Source organism: Mirounga angustirostris, unplaced genomic scaffold, assembly GCF_029215605.1.
Source record: "Mirounga angustirostris isolate CCGP_5_RB_7025 unplaced genomic scaffold, mMirAng1.0.hap1 SCAF_2, whole genome shotgun sequence".
Classification (NCBI taxonomy): domain Eukaryota; kingdom Metazoa; phylum Chordata; class Mammalia; order Carnivora; family Phocidae; genus Mirounga; species Mirounga angustirostris.
In genome coordinates, this window is record NW_026991710.1 from 126,451,870 (window position 1) to 126,471,249 (window position 19,380).

At 37.4% G+C, this 19,380-nt stretch overlaps 2 protein-coding genes across 7 annotated transcripts in view; one reads left to right on the top strand and one right to left on the bottom strand.

Moving 5' to 3' along the window:
* LRBA (LPS responsive beige-like anchor protein) overlaps positions 1-19,380 on the bottom strand; it is an 841,444-nt gene that overhangs the window by 281,346 nt on the left and 540,718 nt on the right. For all 6 annotated transcript variants that reach the window (XM_064585149.1, XM_064585150.1, XM_064585152.1 and 3 more), the window contains 2 exons: positions 19,174-19,320; positions 16,525-16,661 (listed from right to left, as the gene is read on the bottom strand). In XM_064585149.1, coding sequence (XP_064441219.1) covers positions 16,525-16,661; positions 19,174-19,320 — 284 coding nt within the window. The remainder of the gene's footprint in view (positions 1-16,524; positions 16,662-19,173; positions 19,321-19,380) is intronic.
* On the top strand, positions 11,433-12,596 carry MAB21L2 (mab-21 like 2). The gene has a single exon (XM_045880321.2). It carries the CDS (start codon positions 11,433-11,435, stop codon positions 12,510-12,512), a length of 1,080 nt encoding a protein of 359 aa, XP_045736277.1. The 3' UTR covers positions 12,513-12,596.

The window sequence follows — 19,380 nt, forward strand, 5'->3', positions numbered from 1 at the left end:
AGACTTGAACTCTGGTTCTGTACAATATCACAGTGTTAAACAAGGTATCATAGCGATAAGTTATTTAAGGAAGTTTTAAAAAACATTTACTTTCCTGTTTTATTTCAATTTGTTTAAAGTTTTCCAAAAATGTAAGCATATGATAGTTTGCAAGGATCCTGGTACAACTGAAACTCCCACTTCTAGTTATAAATATTATCTTCTCTTTATATTACTTACATTTTGTAACAAAATAGAGATTGACTTAAATTTAAAATATCTCTAAATTATTTTATATCCTTTTAGAACATGTGTACTTTTAGTCAAAACCTGTTACACTTTTGTGTTTATGAGAACATAAACTGTATCTATCTTTAAATGTAAATATCCATATGAAATGCCTCTAAAACAAAAATCAGCCTTATTTCTTTTTAAATTCAGAAGCAACTATAATTCATCAAACTTTAATCATTAAATGTTCTATGCCTGACTATTTTATTGTGAAAAGTAATATAAAACAAATTTGAAGGTCAAATAGCAATTGCTTTAGGAATAATACATCACATTTATAAATGGTACAATTTTTTTTCTACTTAAAATTGGTCTACAGTTAAAACATTTAAGTGGAGATTAGGAATTAAAATGGATTTTGAGAGGCAATTTGCAACTGCTGAACTTTTATAACAGAGATACCACGATTGAGTTAGGATCTAGTCTAAAATAAAAGCAAAACTATACCATAATAACATAAAACTTACCTATCCTTGCCTAATTATCTTTACGAATGATTGGCTCATTTCTTTATTTTTTAACCACATAAATATGTTGTTTAAATTCTCAAAAGCTTAAAAGTAAACTCTGATCTTCAGAGTTGCAAAGACTTATCTAAATCAAAACTTCAAAGACTTAAAGTATAATTACTGACTCTTGCTAGATCCAGTACATGTTCAAGTAGAGAAGTTTAGCTCTATAACTTCCACCCCTCAACCTAAACCTCCAAGTCACTTGTCAGTTAAAGGTTGGGCGATTTATTGACCGCCTCTGGATGCATACTGTCAGTGCTGAAGGAAATATGAGAGAGGGTTGTCGCTACTGTTCTGGAGCTCATTGATAATGACATACCTGCCTCTGTCACCCATTACCCATACTACAAACTACTTAGACCTAACTGAAAAATCAATAGCCTACTTGCACTGGTTCCTGTGGCTGCCTCCTTTGATTGTCAGCTCCTGTCTAGGGTCAGCACTTACATGAAAGGGGTTGTGACTGCCTGATGCTTTCAGGACAACCTAACGATATGAAACTAGCCAACAGAACAGTAAATTCTGTCTTCCTGCCCTCCTCATCAATTAGGCTTTGACTAGGCTTGCCTGTAGAAACCTGACCTTTTAAGTTTAGGTGAATATGGACTAGCTGAACACACCATTGCCCTCAGCACTGAGCCAGGAAATCTACTGACAGGTTAAACAAAACAGAAGGTTGTAACTGTCATAATTTGCATTGCACTTTCACGCCAACAAGGGTGTTATCAGTAGGGGCAAGCCCTGGAACACACAACTCCAGCACCCTTAAGCTACACTACTCATAAATTTTCAAGTGAAGTGAGATAAAACATAAATTCACAAATAGCAATGCATTTCTCATCGCTTAGTCTTTTAGGTTTGCACTTTGCAAACCCACAGAGTGTCCATCAACAACTCTTTCAGTGGTCACCTGCACTCCTACTGCATTAATGAGGGACTTCCAGTGAACACAACAGAGAAGTAAAAATAACTATGTCAACTGAAAAGATATTTTAGAGAGAACTTATAATAAAGCAGACAGATTGACCTATATCTCAAAATGAGAATAATTAGATCTCAATATATTGTCTCTTTCTTGCCTCACATCCCTCACCCCAAAAATATCCACAAGCTTAGAAAATAGTAAGTTATCACATCAGTGAAGGCAGGTGTTGAAATTATTTCCTACCATGCTTCTCTGATACAGCATCTTTTACAGTTTGAGAGAAAACTAAGAACATCTGTAAAATAAAAGATGTTAACACTTTTATGCTTGTCAGATCTTCTGATGAAAACAAGTGAAAAGCATGAGAAAGTAGTATAAAACTTTACTTATTATCGTGACTTGTATTTTGAAAACCATTTTCCTGCTTGGATCTATCTTTTAACACAACATGAATATGGTAATATTACACTTGCTTAGAGCACTATAGTTTCTCTGAGGAGAAGACGGGCCATTCTTTTTTTTTTTTTTTTAATTTTTTATTTTTGGAGTTAATTGTGAACTTGAACTTTGGCTTCAAGAACTTTTACAGAATATCTAACCTTTATAAAAATGTCAGAACACTGAGAGTCCATTCAACATTTTAAGAAAAAAAAATACCTGCTAATCTTATGTACACCTCCAAACACACACTATTTTTCTATATATACAATACACATGCCTGTTTCTTTTTCATGTTTTTATGATCCAACTCCTATCAAGCAATAATTGGTATACTCTTAGAATTTATTCCAAGTTGCTATTTGGTAGTCCCTCACAACCATTTCCAATCTATAATTTGTAATTTTTTTTCCCTTAAGACTAAAATATGGATGGAATATAACCATCTGTAAGCTTATTCTTTTCTGTAATTTTTACATGTTAAAAACTTTCATATAGTAGAGCAGTACTGGAAGTCTAAATTCTTGCAGAAAGATTTCTGATTTAAAATCAACTAAAAGATATAAACAACAACTTAAATCATGCTATGGTATGAAGTTATAGATTTTTTATCTTGAAAAGGCAGAAAAAAGTTCTAATCCACCCCCCGAATTAAGAATTGAGACAATAGTGAGTAGAGATAATGACTCAATTAAGGTCACTCAGTTTGTAGCCAACCGAGGACAAAAATTTCAGGGCTTTTTTTCCCCTAGACTAATGCTCTTTAGACACTATCAAACTGCCTCTCTTTATCTTATCTATCTAGGTAAGCTACGGGGCAGCAGACCTTATATATTTTTAAAAATACACAGCTTTGTATCATTTGTTTTTAATTGATGCTATAATTTATAGAAAGTTTTGACTAATTTCCAGAAGAGATTAGATTTGTAGAACACTTAACCAACAAGGTACCATAGAACAAATAACTATTAGAAATAGAAGATCTAATTAAGTATGGTTGGAACCCTGTACTTACCTAATTTGATGATTAACTATGCATCTGGTAGCCTTTCAGGTCCTTTGTGTGTACCTATCTGATAGCAAAGTGAAAGGGCATGGATAGTGTCTGGTCCCAGCAAGCAAATCATTTGGAAACAGTCATAGTCATAGATCAAAGATTTTTCACTCTATCCAGGCTGATTTAAACCTACCAACCCAGGTTTTGTCTTCAGACAAAACCAGTCAGAAAATAAAAGAATGACTCTTTAGGATCCAAAGATAATAAGGGAAGATAGAAAGGGAAAATTCAGAAAAGAAACAGGCTGGCAGAACCTTGATATACATAGGCCAAGACAGCTGTTTTATATCCTAGCTTGATTTCACATGGTTACAGGAAAAGTTTCCATTCCTTAGATCATCAAATATTATTTCATTTATACTACACAGATGTCTTCTATATGTAGATTGGAACCAATGAAGAATTTTTGTTGTTGTTTAACCACTACAAGGAATCAGAGAGACCTCTCAGCACATCACTTTTACTCTAATTCACAATGTTTGAAAGAAGGAACAGGCTAGATTTTTAACATTTCCATTAAAAATAATACAAAATCCATTAAAAATTTCCTGTAATCGTAGCAAAAGAATGATGCCAAATTACCTCTACTAGTAACAATGTAGATGGAGTGCTGTAGAACCAATATATTTTAAAATAAACTAAGATGTTTAAAAAGGCTAGTTTTATAAGCCTTTTGAGGCTTATAGTTTCTTAAGGCTAGTTTTCCTAAAATATAATACAAAACTATCCATATGATATGCTTAACTGATAATTTTAAACATAGGTCCACAAAATGTCTCATATGACCTGAAAGAAATACAGAACACAAAGCCAAGTCTTATATTTTGAACTAAGTACAGCTCAGAACTAGCATAATCTACATCCCTAATCTCAATCATCTGTTACAGAAATCTCTGGCACTGATCACAAGGGAAAACAGAAATGGGAATGGGGATGGCTCTAAGATTCCAAGAAACATAGTCTACATGTGAGTCTGTAGTAGTAAGTTATTAAACAAAGGATATCACACCTTTTTTAAACCATAAAATTTAATGTCTTGAATCAAATGGAAATCAAAAGTTTTTATTTATTTAGCATCAAGTTCAATACTGACTAATACTGATTTTCCTGTCTTCTGGAATTGATATTAAAAAAACACCTAGACACAAATAATAATCCACAAATTACATAATCATTCCTTAAAGAGTTAAGAGCTGGTTCTACTAAAGAATCCTCTCATTTGTTGAAGATTATAGTGACTTATGAAAGCCAAAGTTATTTGACAGGTGAAATTTAATATTTACCTCATTTACCTCATAGTATATTAGCAAGTTCAATTGTTAAAAAGGAAGGAAGGAGGACAGGACAGGATCTTATTTGTTCTAACTTTTCAGAACTTGTTTAACTATATATGGAAATAAAAGGATCTAATTAAGTATGGTTGGAAGCCTGTACTTACCTAATTTGATGATTAACTATGCATCTGGTAGCCTTTCAGGCTCAAAAATGTATACATTTAAAATGAGAAAAAGCTAAATGACTTATTGGTAAGACCAAATGATGTATCCCAACATAAGTGAGAGTACAGTAAGTTCAATGAAACACCTTCTGAGAGATGCTTGCTGAATTAACTTGGATTTTCTTAATATTTCATATCCTAGCTCAATAATACAATAGTATTTACTTTTCAGTTAGGCTAAAAGCTGCTACTTCCATTTTCCTGAGTACAATTTCTTTGCTCTATCATTATACATCTTGGTGAGATCAAATTATGTATCGCTTAATAAGGTACTCATATATACAACTGTTATTCAGCTTGGGGGAAAACATGAACATATACTGTACTCTTCAATTTTCTCATCCTACAAAATAATGTAAGAATTAGACTTGTAAAAGATGTAAAAGTATAAACACCACCACTAATCATATATATATTACCCAAGGTTACCCAACCAAATTCAAAAGGCCCACAACACAATGCTCAAAGCATGTAAAAGATTTATTTTTTAATACACTTCGATAGGTTTACTATGCAAAATTAAAGCTATTGCCTTTACCTGACAGAACATTACCTTAAGTTCAAACTTACAAATGAGAACAATACCCTTGGGTTACCAATCAGAGAGATTACAAGTGTTTGTTTCTTTTTTTTTTTTAAGCTATTTTGTAAGAAGAAAAACAAAAACAACTTGGTTCAGTAGCATAACTGACCATTTAAAACAGGTACTACAGTGAACTGTTCAAAGAAAACATTCAATTTCTCTAGATTGATTCCAGAATAGTAATTATTGATAGTTTAGATACAATGTCTATGATACCTCAGTTTTGGAAATCAGATCATTTCACAGAGAGCAAAAGAGAATGTGGTTTTACTTTGACTTTTAATACAATGTAGATACTATAACCCTGATAATTGTCTTTAAAAGTTTTTTTTATAATTACTTGAATAAAATTTCATCAACTAATACACAAACAAATTGTGTTTGGGTTATTCACTTTTCTTTCTGTTTTTACTAGAATCGTTTTTAAATTCAGGGAATTTAATAGTTATTTCCCCATTTATATTTTGACCAAAATTATTTTTTCTTTAAAAAAATCAAGCATTTTTATAAATATGTTGAAAGATTAAGTATGTAAGAACCCAAAAATTTAGCAACTGCATAGATGTTTCAAAATTAGATTTTAGAGGAAGAGAATATACACACATAAACATGAGGTCCTTTGTTTTCCAGAAAGTATAAATCCTTCAGAGTTTTTTTTTTTTTAATTCAATAATCTGATTAGTTTTTGAATGTTTTCCTGGAAAACAAAATTATATAATCTAAAATCTGTATACTCTTTAGTAAGGATTATTGCAATACTGTATGCTGTGTCTCTAGAGAATAAAATGAGTATCTTTTAAGTCGCAGTGATATGATAAAGTAAAAAATGCACCGAAGTTTAACTCAGTAAACACATTTCTAAGTAAAGATCAGCAAAAAATAAAACAGTTTAAGGATTCTGTATTCTCTGGAAATGTAAACAGGATTATATCTGTCAGATGTACAGAAGCTCTGACTTCAGCCATTAGTTTGGTTTTGCTCCTGAGAAACACAACATGAACTACTGAATCATTTCTTTTCAAATCCATACATTCCCTGAAGCAGTTCAAGCTTCATCAGCAGTGCAGGAATGTTTTAAAATGACAGGCAAAGAGCATTAGTTCTCTTTTTTCTCTCATACTGTTTTCCTATAAATGGAAGACAGGGTTCTTTTCTCAAAGCACTTAAGCTGAGGCTGTTTAAGTCAACTGCTGTAGGAAAATATGACTGAATTTTCTATTCAAGAAAGTATCACAACTGGATTGTTTATTTCAAGAAAAACTTTGAGAAAATCAAGTATTGTATTACTATCTTAGAATAACATATTATAAAATTAGCATTCTATTAATTGCCCATTATTCTTCAGTTATATTTTCAATATAAGTATTTTGCCAACACATTACCTTATTTTAGCACCAACTAATACCCAGTTTTCCTTCTAATTTTAAGTATAAAAAGGCCCTCACATTTAGACCAATTTTATTTTGAAAATCTTGTTTGTATAAATAGTTAAATTTTATTTCCAAGTTTCTGTACTCATAGGCATTTCATTCCAAGAGGAAATTCAATTAATAATTAAGTTTATATGCTCATGATCAATTAAAAAGAGGACATACTGTATAATCTGGCTATTCTTCTGAAGCTTAAACATTCACATTTTTCAAGAACTAGCACACTAATTGCTATAACTTGACTCAATTTTACTTTAAGGAAACAGGAAATTTTAAGGCTAAAGTTTCAACATATACATTTCAGTTTCTAGTAACTAAAAACACCCCCACCTTAGTATTATCATGCACATTCTCATAAAACGCTTCTAAAGTAATGACGGTGAAGGTAAAGACTAGAGAAGTCTGAAGGTTATGGACGACACGAAATCCAAAACAAAAAAATTCAAATCACACCCTGAATATCCTCCTCCTCTTTTTAGGAATGTCTGTAGCTAGCCCAACATCACAGGTCTAGGCAGAAGCATGCTGATGTTGGCATTGCCTAAACCAAACAAACAAGATGTTTAACAGTCAAATAAAATGTCCTGCAGCCTCCCTAATGAATTTGTCAAGGACCATCAGATTTCTCTTCCCCTCTTTTGCCTCATTAACTCAAGTATGATGAGACGGATTATAACAAGAGAATACAGATCAATCGGTCTGAAGACTTGAAGTGGCTTTTAGCCTCTAGAGTTTCTTTCTCTCACTTGGTCTCCTTTAATAGAATACGGTATCTCCTGCAGAAGGGGCTGCCACTTCATTTTAATACACCATCAAGGAGCTGCTGATGGACTTCTATACTAACATACATAAAAGCAGAGGTGACAGGGGCTCTTCAATTACAGCCTCCTCCGATACCGTTTCCCCCTTCAATTATTCAACCAGAGGAAGAGCGGATCCGCAAACACACAGCTGAAGCAGCTCTTAGAGCAGAGGCAGCCAGAGAGTGTTGGGGTGGGGGAGGGGGGAGAGGAAGGGAACTAGCAAGAGCGAGCATTATTTGCTGGAAGTGTTTAAGTTTATTGCTCGAATGATGTTTCTAATTAGTACCATGGCAATAAATTAAAGTCGCCTTTGTTTAACTGATTTATTATTTACTACAGCATCTACCTCAGACAAGGTAAATTGGTAATGAATTGTTTTTAAATCAAAACATTTGTAACGTTTTATCATCCCTCAGCCTCTGTACCTAAAAGTGGAGAAACCCAGAGACAAGGGTGCCACGAAACTTAGTTGAGGCCGCCAGAGCAGGAAAAAGAGGAGTGGGGTATCAGGGAGTGGTGGCGCGAAGATCCGAGTGGCCTGGGCCGCCCCACCCGAGGAGGGCGGGCGCTGGGCGCCTACCCATGGACCTGGGGGTGAAGACGCCGCACTGGAGCCGAGAAGATGGACAACTGTCGTCACCCCTGGGACTTTTTGCAAACACTCCCAGGAGTGTCGCGGACCGGGCAGGTCCACGCGCAAGGCCTCCCCTGCTCGCGGACGATGTGAGGAAGAAGCGGCCACCTCGAGGGTCTGGGAGGGAAAGCTCTGCACCCTCTGTCCCCGACACAAGTCTCCGCCCAGTAACTGCCCTCGGGAGAAGCTGCAACGGATCCTCTCATGGCTGGTCGCACAACTCTGCAGCAAAGTGCCCCTCCTGCCCCGTAATATTTCCCAGAGTGCCAGTGTGACCCCGAGAGCATTAGCCAGGTTACCCACAGAGTCTGGGCTTCGCACTTGCGCGAACCCCGAAGATGCCGCGGCTCTGCTCTATCCTTCCACCGCCAAGCATTCCGAGATGCAAGCTGCGCCCCCAGGAAGGCTGGAGCCTGAAGCCGCCCCAAGTCTCTGCCACTACGGAAGAAGTTGACTATAAAGCTCGGAACCCCAGAGTTTGGTGTACGCTTACTTCCGACTGTTCTTCCCCACTCCTGGCTACTAAAGACATACCCTACACAAAATCCGACTTGATTTTTAAAAAGCCAACCAGTTCTTTAGAAAGGGGCTTATGGCAAAGAGAGCGAGGGGGTGACAAGGCACCAGTCATCCGCTCCAGACATCTAAGAAAGAACCAAGAGGTCCAAGTATCTGACATCAAGTACATGGAGAGAAATAAAATTTCCTTATGCAACTGAATTCAAGTTCACCTGGTCCAGCTTTTAAGAGGGCACCTCAAGCCCTCCCAAGGGGTTTTGCAAAAGCCGCATGTACACTGGTTTTGCAAAAAGAAGTCTTTGCCCAAATGGCTTCATAGATTTTCATTTCTTATGTCATTATTGGAGAATATAATGCCCAAAATCTAACTAAAAATAATTCCATCTACTTGATTTGTCTTAAAAAAAGACTCAGCATCTAGACACCTGAGATTCAAACACAAACCCTCAATACTAAGCAAATCAAAAACACTGTTACAGTTTCTTCCATCCAAAAGTAGGGAAAGGCTACAAGGGGTACAGCTTGAACATATAATACATACACTAAAAGCACATGCATGAGTTTTCACTGAAATGCCAAGGGAGGAGTGAAGCCATCTGTATAATCAATAACAGGATAGTTATAGATTTTTGCAGCAGTGAAGTCTTTTAAAAGCAACAGTCAATTATGAAAATAAAATCATTTTACAAGTGAAACTCTGTACTGCCTCAGAGTATATTCAAAACTAGATTTACAACATTTAACATTTTAAGAAAACTTTAACTCAGGTTCACTTTTACTTCCCTTCATTTTTTATTGTTTAAAACAATTTTCGTGGCTTATGTTAATTTAAAAGTATATCCAACAATACTCAACCATATATAAATTTGCACTCTTTCTCACAACTTAAACATATTTTCTAATAACTAGTTTTTTTAAACAATAAATAGCATAAAATATATCTGAATCTTAATTATGACGGAGTTATCAAACAAGGTGCTTGCACTATTTTTACCCTGCCCCATTTTTCAACAGCATATGGAAATTACTGAATAGAGATTTATGGTCATAAACCTTCACCCCATATCCACTTCGCACACAAACCCCAACTGGTGCACACATACAGCAATTGCTCTGGCTCTTGGCAACAATGGCAGAGAAGGGGAAGAGAAGGGAGGAAGAGTTTGCCAGAGGAGAAAATCTAGAAAAACATAGGTTCTTTCCCAGATTCCCCCTCCTCCTTCTATTTGCCTTCAAGCAAAAGTAATTTTGTCAGAGTTTGCACCTTCTGCACAATGTTGATAGGAAAAAAAAAGTGAACCTTTCTCAACCACTGCTACTCTCTCGCGTTATTCCAGCCATCTCCAGAAGTCCCTTCTATATAGACTCTCTTTTTCTTCCTTGCAACTGATAAGAGGAGAGGATAAAGAAGGGGCTGTAAAATGTGTGTGAGCATTTGACTTCTACTATCTCCTCCTATTTTCTTACTTCTCGCTTTACCCCCTTTCTTTATCAAGTGCAGCGGTGGCTGCTACTGTCTGCCAAGCATGCCTGTCTTCTCTCTCGGATTGGCTAAAGCACTGACAGCTCGGATAGCGATTGTAGGAACTGAAGCTCCGCCCCCCTCATGATGGCCCTGGACCATTCATAAACTAAATAACTCCAGGAAACAGCAAGGCAGAGAGAGAGAGAGAGAGAGAGAGAGAGATTGAGAGAGAAGAGAGGGGGAGAGAGAGAGAGGAAGAGAGAGAAAAGGAGGGAGGTGGGAGGGAGAAAAAGAGGGAGGGAGAGGGAAAAGGAGAGAGACGACGTTGGAGGGGAGGAGGGAGAGACGACTCAGAAAGTGGAATCAGCACAAGCAACCTAAAGGGGGAGGAGAAGAAAAACCCCTGAATCCTTATAACGAAACCCCAGATGCAACGCAGGCAACGACTTCGTCACACTAAAACAGATTTTGTGAGGGCCAAAATTATAAATTACGAAGCAGAAATGAATATCAAACAACTTCCAGCGGTTTGCACCTAGAGAAAAACAAGAAGAAACCACTGCAAACAAACCAACCCAGTCCAAACAACGCCTCCAGTAGGAAAAGAGGAAAACCGCTACAACAGGACCCCCTGAGAAGAGACCAGACCATCACGCTGAGAGTGCCGGGGAGGCGTCTGCAAACCTCCAAGTGTGCCGCGGACTGAGCTGCACTTCACTGCTCTCTGGACCTTAATTACGTCCTTCACCTTCCATTTGGGGGAGGGTGAGGAAAAAGGCACTTACCTACGCTGAGTGAAGAAGTCCTACCAGCGTGGGAGAGAAGTTTAAGAATGAAACACTGAATGTTTCGCTTTTATTTTTAAATTTATTTTGGCACTTAAAAGACCTCATTTCCAGATTTCTGGGCAATCTCGGCTGCATACATCTAAGCCTAACCTCTTGGTAACCTGAATTTTTCTCTCACCCCCACTCTCCCCCCCCCCACTTCATCTCTCTCACAAGCACATCTTTATTTTACACATCAAGCAAAAAAAGTCCCAGCAGGTAATTTTCCTCTTCAAAGATTACTTTTTTCTTATTTCTGGAGAAGAAAAAAGGTTTCTAAAGAGGGGAAAGAAAGAGCAAGCCGGCTGTTTTATCAGCCGGTCAGTCCAGGTGGAAAACAAGAGTGAAAGTGGGGCTTAGGGGAAGCGCGACGCCTCTTTCGCCTGCCGCAGGGCCACCACCACTGCGTAAGCCTTGGATCCCTCAACGTATTGCGAGACGCCGGTGTATAGCCCGGACCTGTGCCCCAACATGATCGCCGCTCAGGCCAAGCTGGTTTACCAGCTCAATAAATACTACACTGAGCGCTGCCAAGCGCGCAAGGCGGCCATCGCCAAGACCATCCGAGAGGTCTGTAAGGTGGTCTCGGACGTGCTAAAGGAAGTGGAGGTACAGGAGCCTCGCTTCATCAGCTCCCTGAGCGAGATCGATGCCCGCTACGAGGGGCTGGAGGTCATCTCGCCCACGGAATTCGAGGTGGTGCTCTACCTAAACCAGATGGGCGTCTTCAACTTCGTGGACGACGGCTCCCTGCCCGGCTGCGCGGTGCTCAAACTGAGTGATGGGCGGAAGCGGAGCATGTCTCTCTGGGTCGAGTTCATCACAGCGTCCGGCTACCTCTCAGCGCGCAAGATCCGCTCACGTTTCCAGACCCTGGTGGCTCAGGCGGTGGACAAGTGCAGCTATCGGGATGTGGTCAAGATGATCGCGGACACCAGCGAGGTTAAGTTGCGCATCAGGGAGCGCTACGTGGTGCAAATCACTCCCGCGTTCAAGTGCACCGGTATCTGGCCTCGCAGTGCGGCACAGTGGCCTATGCCCCATATCCCCTGGCCCGGCCCCAATCGGGTGGCGGAGGTCAAGGCCGAAGGGTTCAACTTGCTGTCGAAAGAGTGCTACTCACTGACCGGCAAGCAGAGCTCTGCAGAGAGCGATGCCTGGGTGCTACAGTTCGGGGAGGCTGAGAACCGCCTGCTGATGGGCGGCTGCCGAAACAAGTGTCTCTCGGTGCTGAAGACGCTGCGGGACCGCCACTTGGAGCTACCGGGCCAGCCGCTCAATAACTACCACATGAAGACGCTGCTGCTGTATGAGTGCGAGAAACACCCGCGGGAAACGGACTGGGACGAGGCGTGCCTAGGCGATCGGCTCAACGGCATCCTGCTGCAGCTCATCTCCTGCTTGCAGTGCCGCCGCTGCCCTCACTACTTTCTGCCCAACCTCGACCTTTTTCAGGGCAAGCCCCATTCGGCCCTGGAGAGCGCTGCCAAGCAGACCTGGAGGTTGGCCAGGGAAATTCTCACCAATCCCAAAAGCCTGGACAAACTATAGGGTGCTGGGGACTGCTTGAAAAGCGACACAAACAGGAATGCTCTCTCACACACAAAACACACAACTCAGCTACAAACAGCAGAAACTCCAGACACAAACTTTTATGTAAGCCACCTAAAGAAACAGGAAGCAGGCACAAGACCTTCGTTAATTAACAAGCAAACAAAGAGAGCAAACCAACCAACCAAACAAACAAAATCACATTCTTGCACAAAAGTGATCGTTTTTCTTCCAAACAATGTGAATTTAAAAGGTCACACAAAAGAAGCAATCGGGCTTTGCCACCACAAAATGAAACCCAAGGTACATTTTCAAATCAATGTATAGTAGTTTCTCCTCTTTTCCTTCTCTCCCTTTCTCCTTTCTCCCCTCTCTCATCTTCTTTCTTTCCCTCTCCCTCTCCCTCTCATTTCGTTTTGGGTTGCCTGAATGTTGTCACCAAGTGAGAAAAAGTATTTAATTATATGTAAAATTTCTCTTTTAAAAAAAGTTTTGCTGATGTTAAATGTATCTCAGTGCCAATGTCAGATTGTGCCCCTCCCTTTCTTGCACCTCTACCCTCACCCTAAGCAGTCTTGTTGAAAACAGTAATAAAAATATTACTTTACGTTGTAATTGACTGTGGATTGTTCTTAAATGAAGGCAGGTGAGATCACAATTTATAATTTACAATGTAAAGATGTGAACTTCAGGAACTAAATGCAAGAAGCTTTCAAAGGAAGTCTAATTTGCAAAATTTACAAATACAGCCCTTTTTTGTAGGTTTAACCATACAAGTCCCCTCCCCCCATCCTTGGATCTTGAAAATATTGATTTTACCCAACTATAATGTTTGTTCTGTAAATTTTGAGGTTTAAAGTAGTATCTTTCTTCACACTTGAAAAAAAAAACAGATTTTTGTATGGAAGAAAAGATTTTGGTCCTAATGTTTAAAATAGAAAAAAATTACTTCACATTAAAAATTAAGAGATTTGCTTTCTTACATCATAATTTTAAAAAATCCATTCTGAGTCTGAAAAACAAAGGCAATATTCATGGATCTTTTCTCAATAGTTAACATGATCAGTTGATACTTTGCTTTCAATTATTTGTCCTCTTCGAGCTTTAAATAATAAAAACTTAACAATTAAATCAGCCATACCGAAAAAGAATAAAATGGTTATAGCAATACTCCTTTTCCCCAGGAAACAGTGATGTGAACAATCCAGATTTAGAAACTACCTCAGTTTTTTAAGGTTTTAAGGTAAATGCCATAACTATGATCATTATTTGTCAAATTCCCAGAATTATTCAGAAGGTGCTTATAGGCAATTGAAAAAAGGTTTTAATACTATTTTTATGACCAAAGAAAAATTACTGTTTCAAGAATTTACATACAGGAAAAGTACATTACTCCTTCTGCTTTCCTAAGGTAACAATCCAATGTACTCATTTTAACACTTCATCTAAATTAACAAAGGTTTTTTTTTTAATACAAGGAAATAACTAATTAAAAATAAAATAATTAGTAAAACTGAAGGCATCCCAAAGGAACTGGTTTGGTTTGTCTTCTTTTTGTTTTCTTCAATATACTCCATTAGATATGCTAATAAGGAGGCACAGGTACAGAAAGTATGTCAGATATTACCCTTTAACATTTAAAATTTATTCTTTGAATTAGTCTAGTTTTTAATTTACTGAAAAATCCATGAATGAGAGGTGTAGACAAAAATGTTCTAAAAAGGAATTTTAAAGATCTGAGGAAGAACTTTGCACGGGGGAGGGAGTGTATGGAGGGATGATCCACAGGACAGAATAGATGGATGAGAAACAAGGAAGGTACTCAGGGCTCTGGTGCCTAGTTCACTTGACAAAAGAGGCTTAAGTTCTCAGATTCCCTGGTAAGAATTCCCTAGTAAAAATAGTTTTGTTTTAGAAATATAAACTTTGATCTTATCAGTTCTGAAATAATCTTTACTCTTTCAACCTACACTGTATCTTTTTCTGATCTCTCTTCCTGTAGATGTAAAACAAACTCACTGTAATACTAAGTGGTTCAGACAAAAATACTGATTTTTTAATAACAAAAATGAACTATTCCCCGGGGAAAATGTTCTGATTTTTTTTAGGAACATTTTCAAAGCAAGTAGTAGGTGCTCACATTTACAAAGAAATGATTTAAGGGCACAGTGTTTAGTTTAAAAGATAAAAATGACATCTTAAAATGACCTTTTTTCTTCTTATGCACACAAGTATTTACAGCATTAGAGACTATCTCTCTCCAACTATCCCAGGAAGAAGTTTTTAAGTCCTGACAAGAAGAACAAAAATTCCCCAAATTCAGTATTTTTTTCCTACCTTATTTAACGCAGGTATCACCAACAAAAAAATAAAAACACTGCCACAACACAAGTGTCCTCATCTATAAAACACCTAAAAGCACCAACGTCTACACAAAATAAAAATTTCTTTCAATAATTGGCTGAGAAATTTTAAGAATATAAATTAGCAAAACTCTGATTTCTATAACATTAGGCAGGTTACAGGGGTACAAGACAAATGAGTGATTAGGCTAAAAGATCTTTGTATTGCACAAGCAATACAGGAAAAATTAATGATGTTGCACAGAATAAAATTAGAAAGAAATAAAAGTTCTAACTTCTCTCAAAAGGAGTAAATAACTTTAAAGAGCCTCACTGCAAAGACTGGCAGAGATCCTAATCTTGAGAACAATTAGACACCTTTAAATTACATCCCATTTTAGATTCTATGCCACATATGTCCAAAAGCATAACAGAATATTCTGAATTAAATTTCAGCCTCTCAAACATACAAAGTACCATAAATTAGAGTTTAAGTAATTTTGGTTACCTTTATTTCCTAAAGAAACTAAAATACAATTTCAGATAGTAGAGCCATGTAACAAAGTAGGAAATTTTTCTAGTTGATGTAATTTCACAATTAAAGTTTTCTCTACATTGAATTGGCTGAATTATCAAGCTCAAAACAGTTGCTTCCAACATAGCCTTCCTTTTATACAGTCTATCAAATCTTATCTTTATAAAGGCAGCAATTCTGAAACAAAATGCTAGAAACACATGTAAGACAAGAGACGATTTGTTTGCAAAGTTTTAAATAAAATTATAACATTTTTATCAATGATTACTTTGAAATACTTCTAAATCACTAAAATTTAATAATTCACATGATTACAGTACCAAAGAACTTCCTACCAATAAACTCAAAATATGTGTGTTCACACAAGCTATCAGACTCTAAGATAAATAATTCCATTTTTTAAGCCACTTCTCTTCTACAGGTTGCTTATTTTGCTCCTTTTAAAAGAGACTGTTTCCTATCAGAACAAATTCACTTTCATGAAATAAACCTAGCTTTGGCTTTATGGCTGTGCCACAAATGTTTCTTAGTAAAACAGAGTTGCCAAGGTCTGAAAAGTAATCAGAAATACATTTTAAAGGGGAAATTACATTTTCATTTAAGAATAGGAAATTATGCAGTGCCTTGTAAAATCGACTGTAGGTAATGGGAAACAGAGGTATCTCACACACACAAGACATGCTTGCGTGCGCAACAGAATAGTAAGTCATGAGGACAAAGCAAGGAGAGTGATATATTGGTATTATATCCAGAAAATATAAAGGCTAAACAAAATAATTCCACTCTCAACCTCACTGAATTTTGTAGCTTAATTCACCCTGGACCTTTTGTGGCAAAATATATTTATGGACGATATTCCCTGTGGTTTTCCCCCAACCCCAGAATGAGCTAATGATAAACGCAATTAAGTGGAAATTGTTTTTGAATCTAAATGAACTTCAATAATCTAACTAGCTGGTAAGGGAATCATAAGCTAAAGAAGATAGTTGCCTTGCATGTAGGCAGAAGCAATTCAGCAAGAAATTCAAACTAAGTCTGTCAGATTTTACCAATGCCAATCCTACCCAACAGCAGCCCACCGTCCCATCGTAAGAAAAAAATGTTTAAAAGTGAAACCCACTCCTCATCTTCTCACCTTGGGGTCGATTTTCTTGAAGTTAGAGTCCTCTTCATCCACCTCAAAATAGAGTTCGGAGGAGGTGACAGAAAGAGTGCCCTTTACTACAACAGAGGGGGCCACAAGCTGAGCCGGTGTGCTCAGGCTAACAGGACCTGCCAAAAGCAAAAGACAAGCCACACATGTTGGACTGACATTTTTCAAAAAAATCTAATAGATTCAAGTGGAAATTTTATTTTTAAATTCTCTCTAGTACCAAATTGTCTGCCAAATTGTCTACACTTACAAATTCTGTCTACCCCAAATCTTCCTCTGAAAATGCAGTTACTAGGATTCTCATACTAAGAAATTTATAGTAGGTGGTTAATGATAACAATAAACTAGGATGCAATTATTTTACAGGGAGTCTGCAAAGCTTTGGTCTAATCTCCTGGTAAGAAGGTGGCTCTGCCTAAATAAGTCCTTCCACATTCCATTTAGAAAACAAGCCTCAGGCTATCCAACAACATGGAACAACAACCAGAAGCAAGGAAGACTCAATAGGTTTCTAAGGCCAGAGGTTAGCTTAGTTTGGCTGAAACACGATTACAACAAAGATCACTAGCTTATTAGTGAAGTGAGAAACGTTATACCATATTCTCTGATAAAGATTTTGTGCCAGGTTGACACAAAACCTCTTCATAACAACTTTACCCCATGAAAGACTGGTAAAAAATACTCCTTTTCTAAGCCTGCCTTTCCACTGTTAAATATTGTTCAATGCTTCCAAATCTAATATTAGTGTAGTTCAGGGACTCTGGGAGTAAACAGCTGGAGGGTGGGTTTCCAAGTGAATGAATTTTTATTGGAATAATCAAATCTCCACAGGGCTTATCAAAAAGACAAATCAGCCTGCTACTGAAAACAATAGATTCACTACAGATAGAAGAGCATAAAGTATATTAGAGCTAAACCTAAAATAAAGGACTAAAAGTAATAATTATATTACATACATATATATACTTAGGTAGAGAGAGAAAGTAAGAATTTGAAATCCCATCAATTCCTCACTGTACAAATCCTATAGGTGAAGAAAACAGCAACAGAAAATTGGCACTTATAGTTCTGAATTAATATAGTGCCTATAAACATGGTACACCTATTCAGGTAATCAATGGGTGAGTAAGTGTTTCAAAATTCAGATGAATCGACATTTCCATCAATTGTTAGAAGGTGCTGGTCCTTAATCTCACATCAATCTTAATGTGTGCCAGTAGGACAATAGAAGGGATGCTCTGCGGAGATCAGAGCAGGTTTTGCCCTCTATTCCCAATGTACAAATACATTGTGTTTGCAGATGGGCAGCAGATAGCTGCAGAACAGCCATGATTTCCCAAAGCTCATCTCTATAAATGGATGAAATAAGCAGCTATGTGTTCTTTTGCTGTCTCCTTTGCCCTCTGTACATTAGCATGTAATCCTGAGAAGAAATAACATTTTTTCAATCACTCTCAGACATTCAATTACAGGGTAAGCAGACAGCTGCAGGAGCTAGGGCAGCCTAGGTCCTACAGAAGACCCCTGACAATTTCCACTTCATTTCTAACCCACACCACTTTATTAGTGTGGATTACTTCTTAATCCTATTGCCATTGTCAAGATTATATAATTAAACTCCCCTTTCACCTCTATTACTGTATGAATGTATTACTAGTAGCAAGAACAGAAGCAAAATAAAGGAGGAGGAAATGGGTAAATAGATGTGAAGGAAAAGGCTAGAGAATACCAGTGTCCACCTACTCTCTACGCCCAGTCCAAATCCCTTAACAGTGTGCTCTAATTAATTTTATTTTTACTTTCTAGAGAGGTTTATGGGTCATCAGAGAAGATACCATCATCTATTTTTGCTTTTCATTCTAATTCACTGCATGGTAGCACAGGTTGCAGACATATCACTAAATGAAAAATTCCTGATGCCTTTTCTCTTAAATTAAAATTATCAAAAAAGAAGACTATACAATTTTCACCTACGGAAATTGTGGAATCTTTCAGACTTTCCTCCTGGAGAGAGAGAGCCACAGGCATTAAAGAAAAAAAGCCATTTAATGAATGACTAAATTTTCAGGCTAAACAAGAGAACTTTTCCCATAAGGGAAGTAAAACTGAAAATCTGCAGAGTGCAATCAAAATTCCTCCATCAGGTAAAATATGTGGATCCTGTGAAAAGCCATAGCATTCTTGGAATGGATTTTTTGAGAGAGTTAAATGTATATGCAGCATGTTCACTAAGACCTGTATATCAAAGCAAATAGCTCATCTGCCTCCAAGCTTTATTTACAAAACAATCGGCAAGATTTTACTTATAGCTCTCATTTTATAGAGATTAGGTAACTCCCATGGGTGAAGGAATTTTGTTGTTGCTGCTTTAAAACTTTTTTCTTTTACAGTGAAAATTATTCATAAATGAAAAAGATAAGAAGGGTAAAGAAACTGAAAAGAATGGAAAAATAAAGGGGAAACCGCGTTGAAGATTAGGAGGAAAATGTTTGGAAGAACAAAAACAATCTTTATTTAAAGTAATTGTGGGTGTAAACTTGGTAGTCCTAGTGGTCACCGATGAAAAAGTAAGTAATTAGATGGTTATTGGCCTGGAGCTAGCTGAAATATCCACACAACCACTGAATTTACCAGCGAGATTCTCTAAATCTTTCTCATCCACGGATGACAGAGTATCGTCGTCGCCTTCCAGGAGGATCTCGTTTTCTGAGTTCTGATTTCCTAAAGCCTGACTCTTGATGGACTGTTTTCCTTTAGTGAGGATATCTTCATCTGCAGCTGAAATGAAAAGGAAACAAAGCTGTCCATCAGCTCTGGGAAAGAGTACTTTGGCAGAGG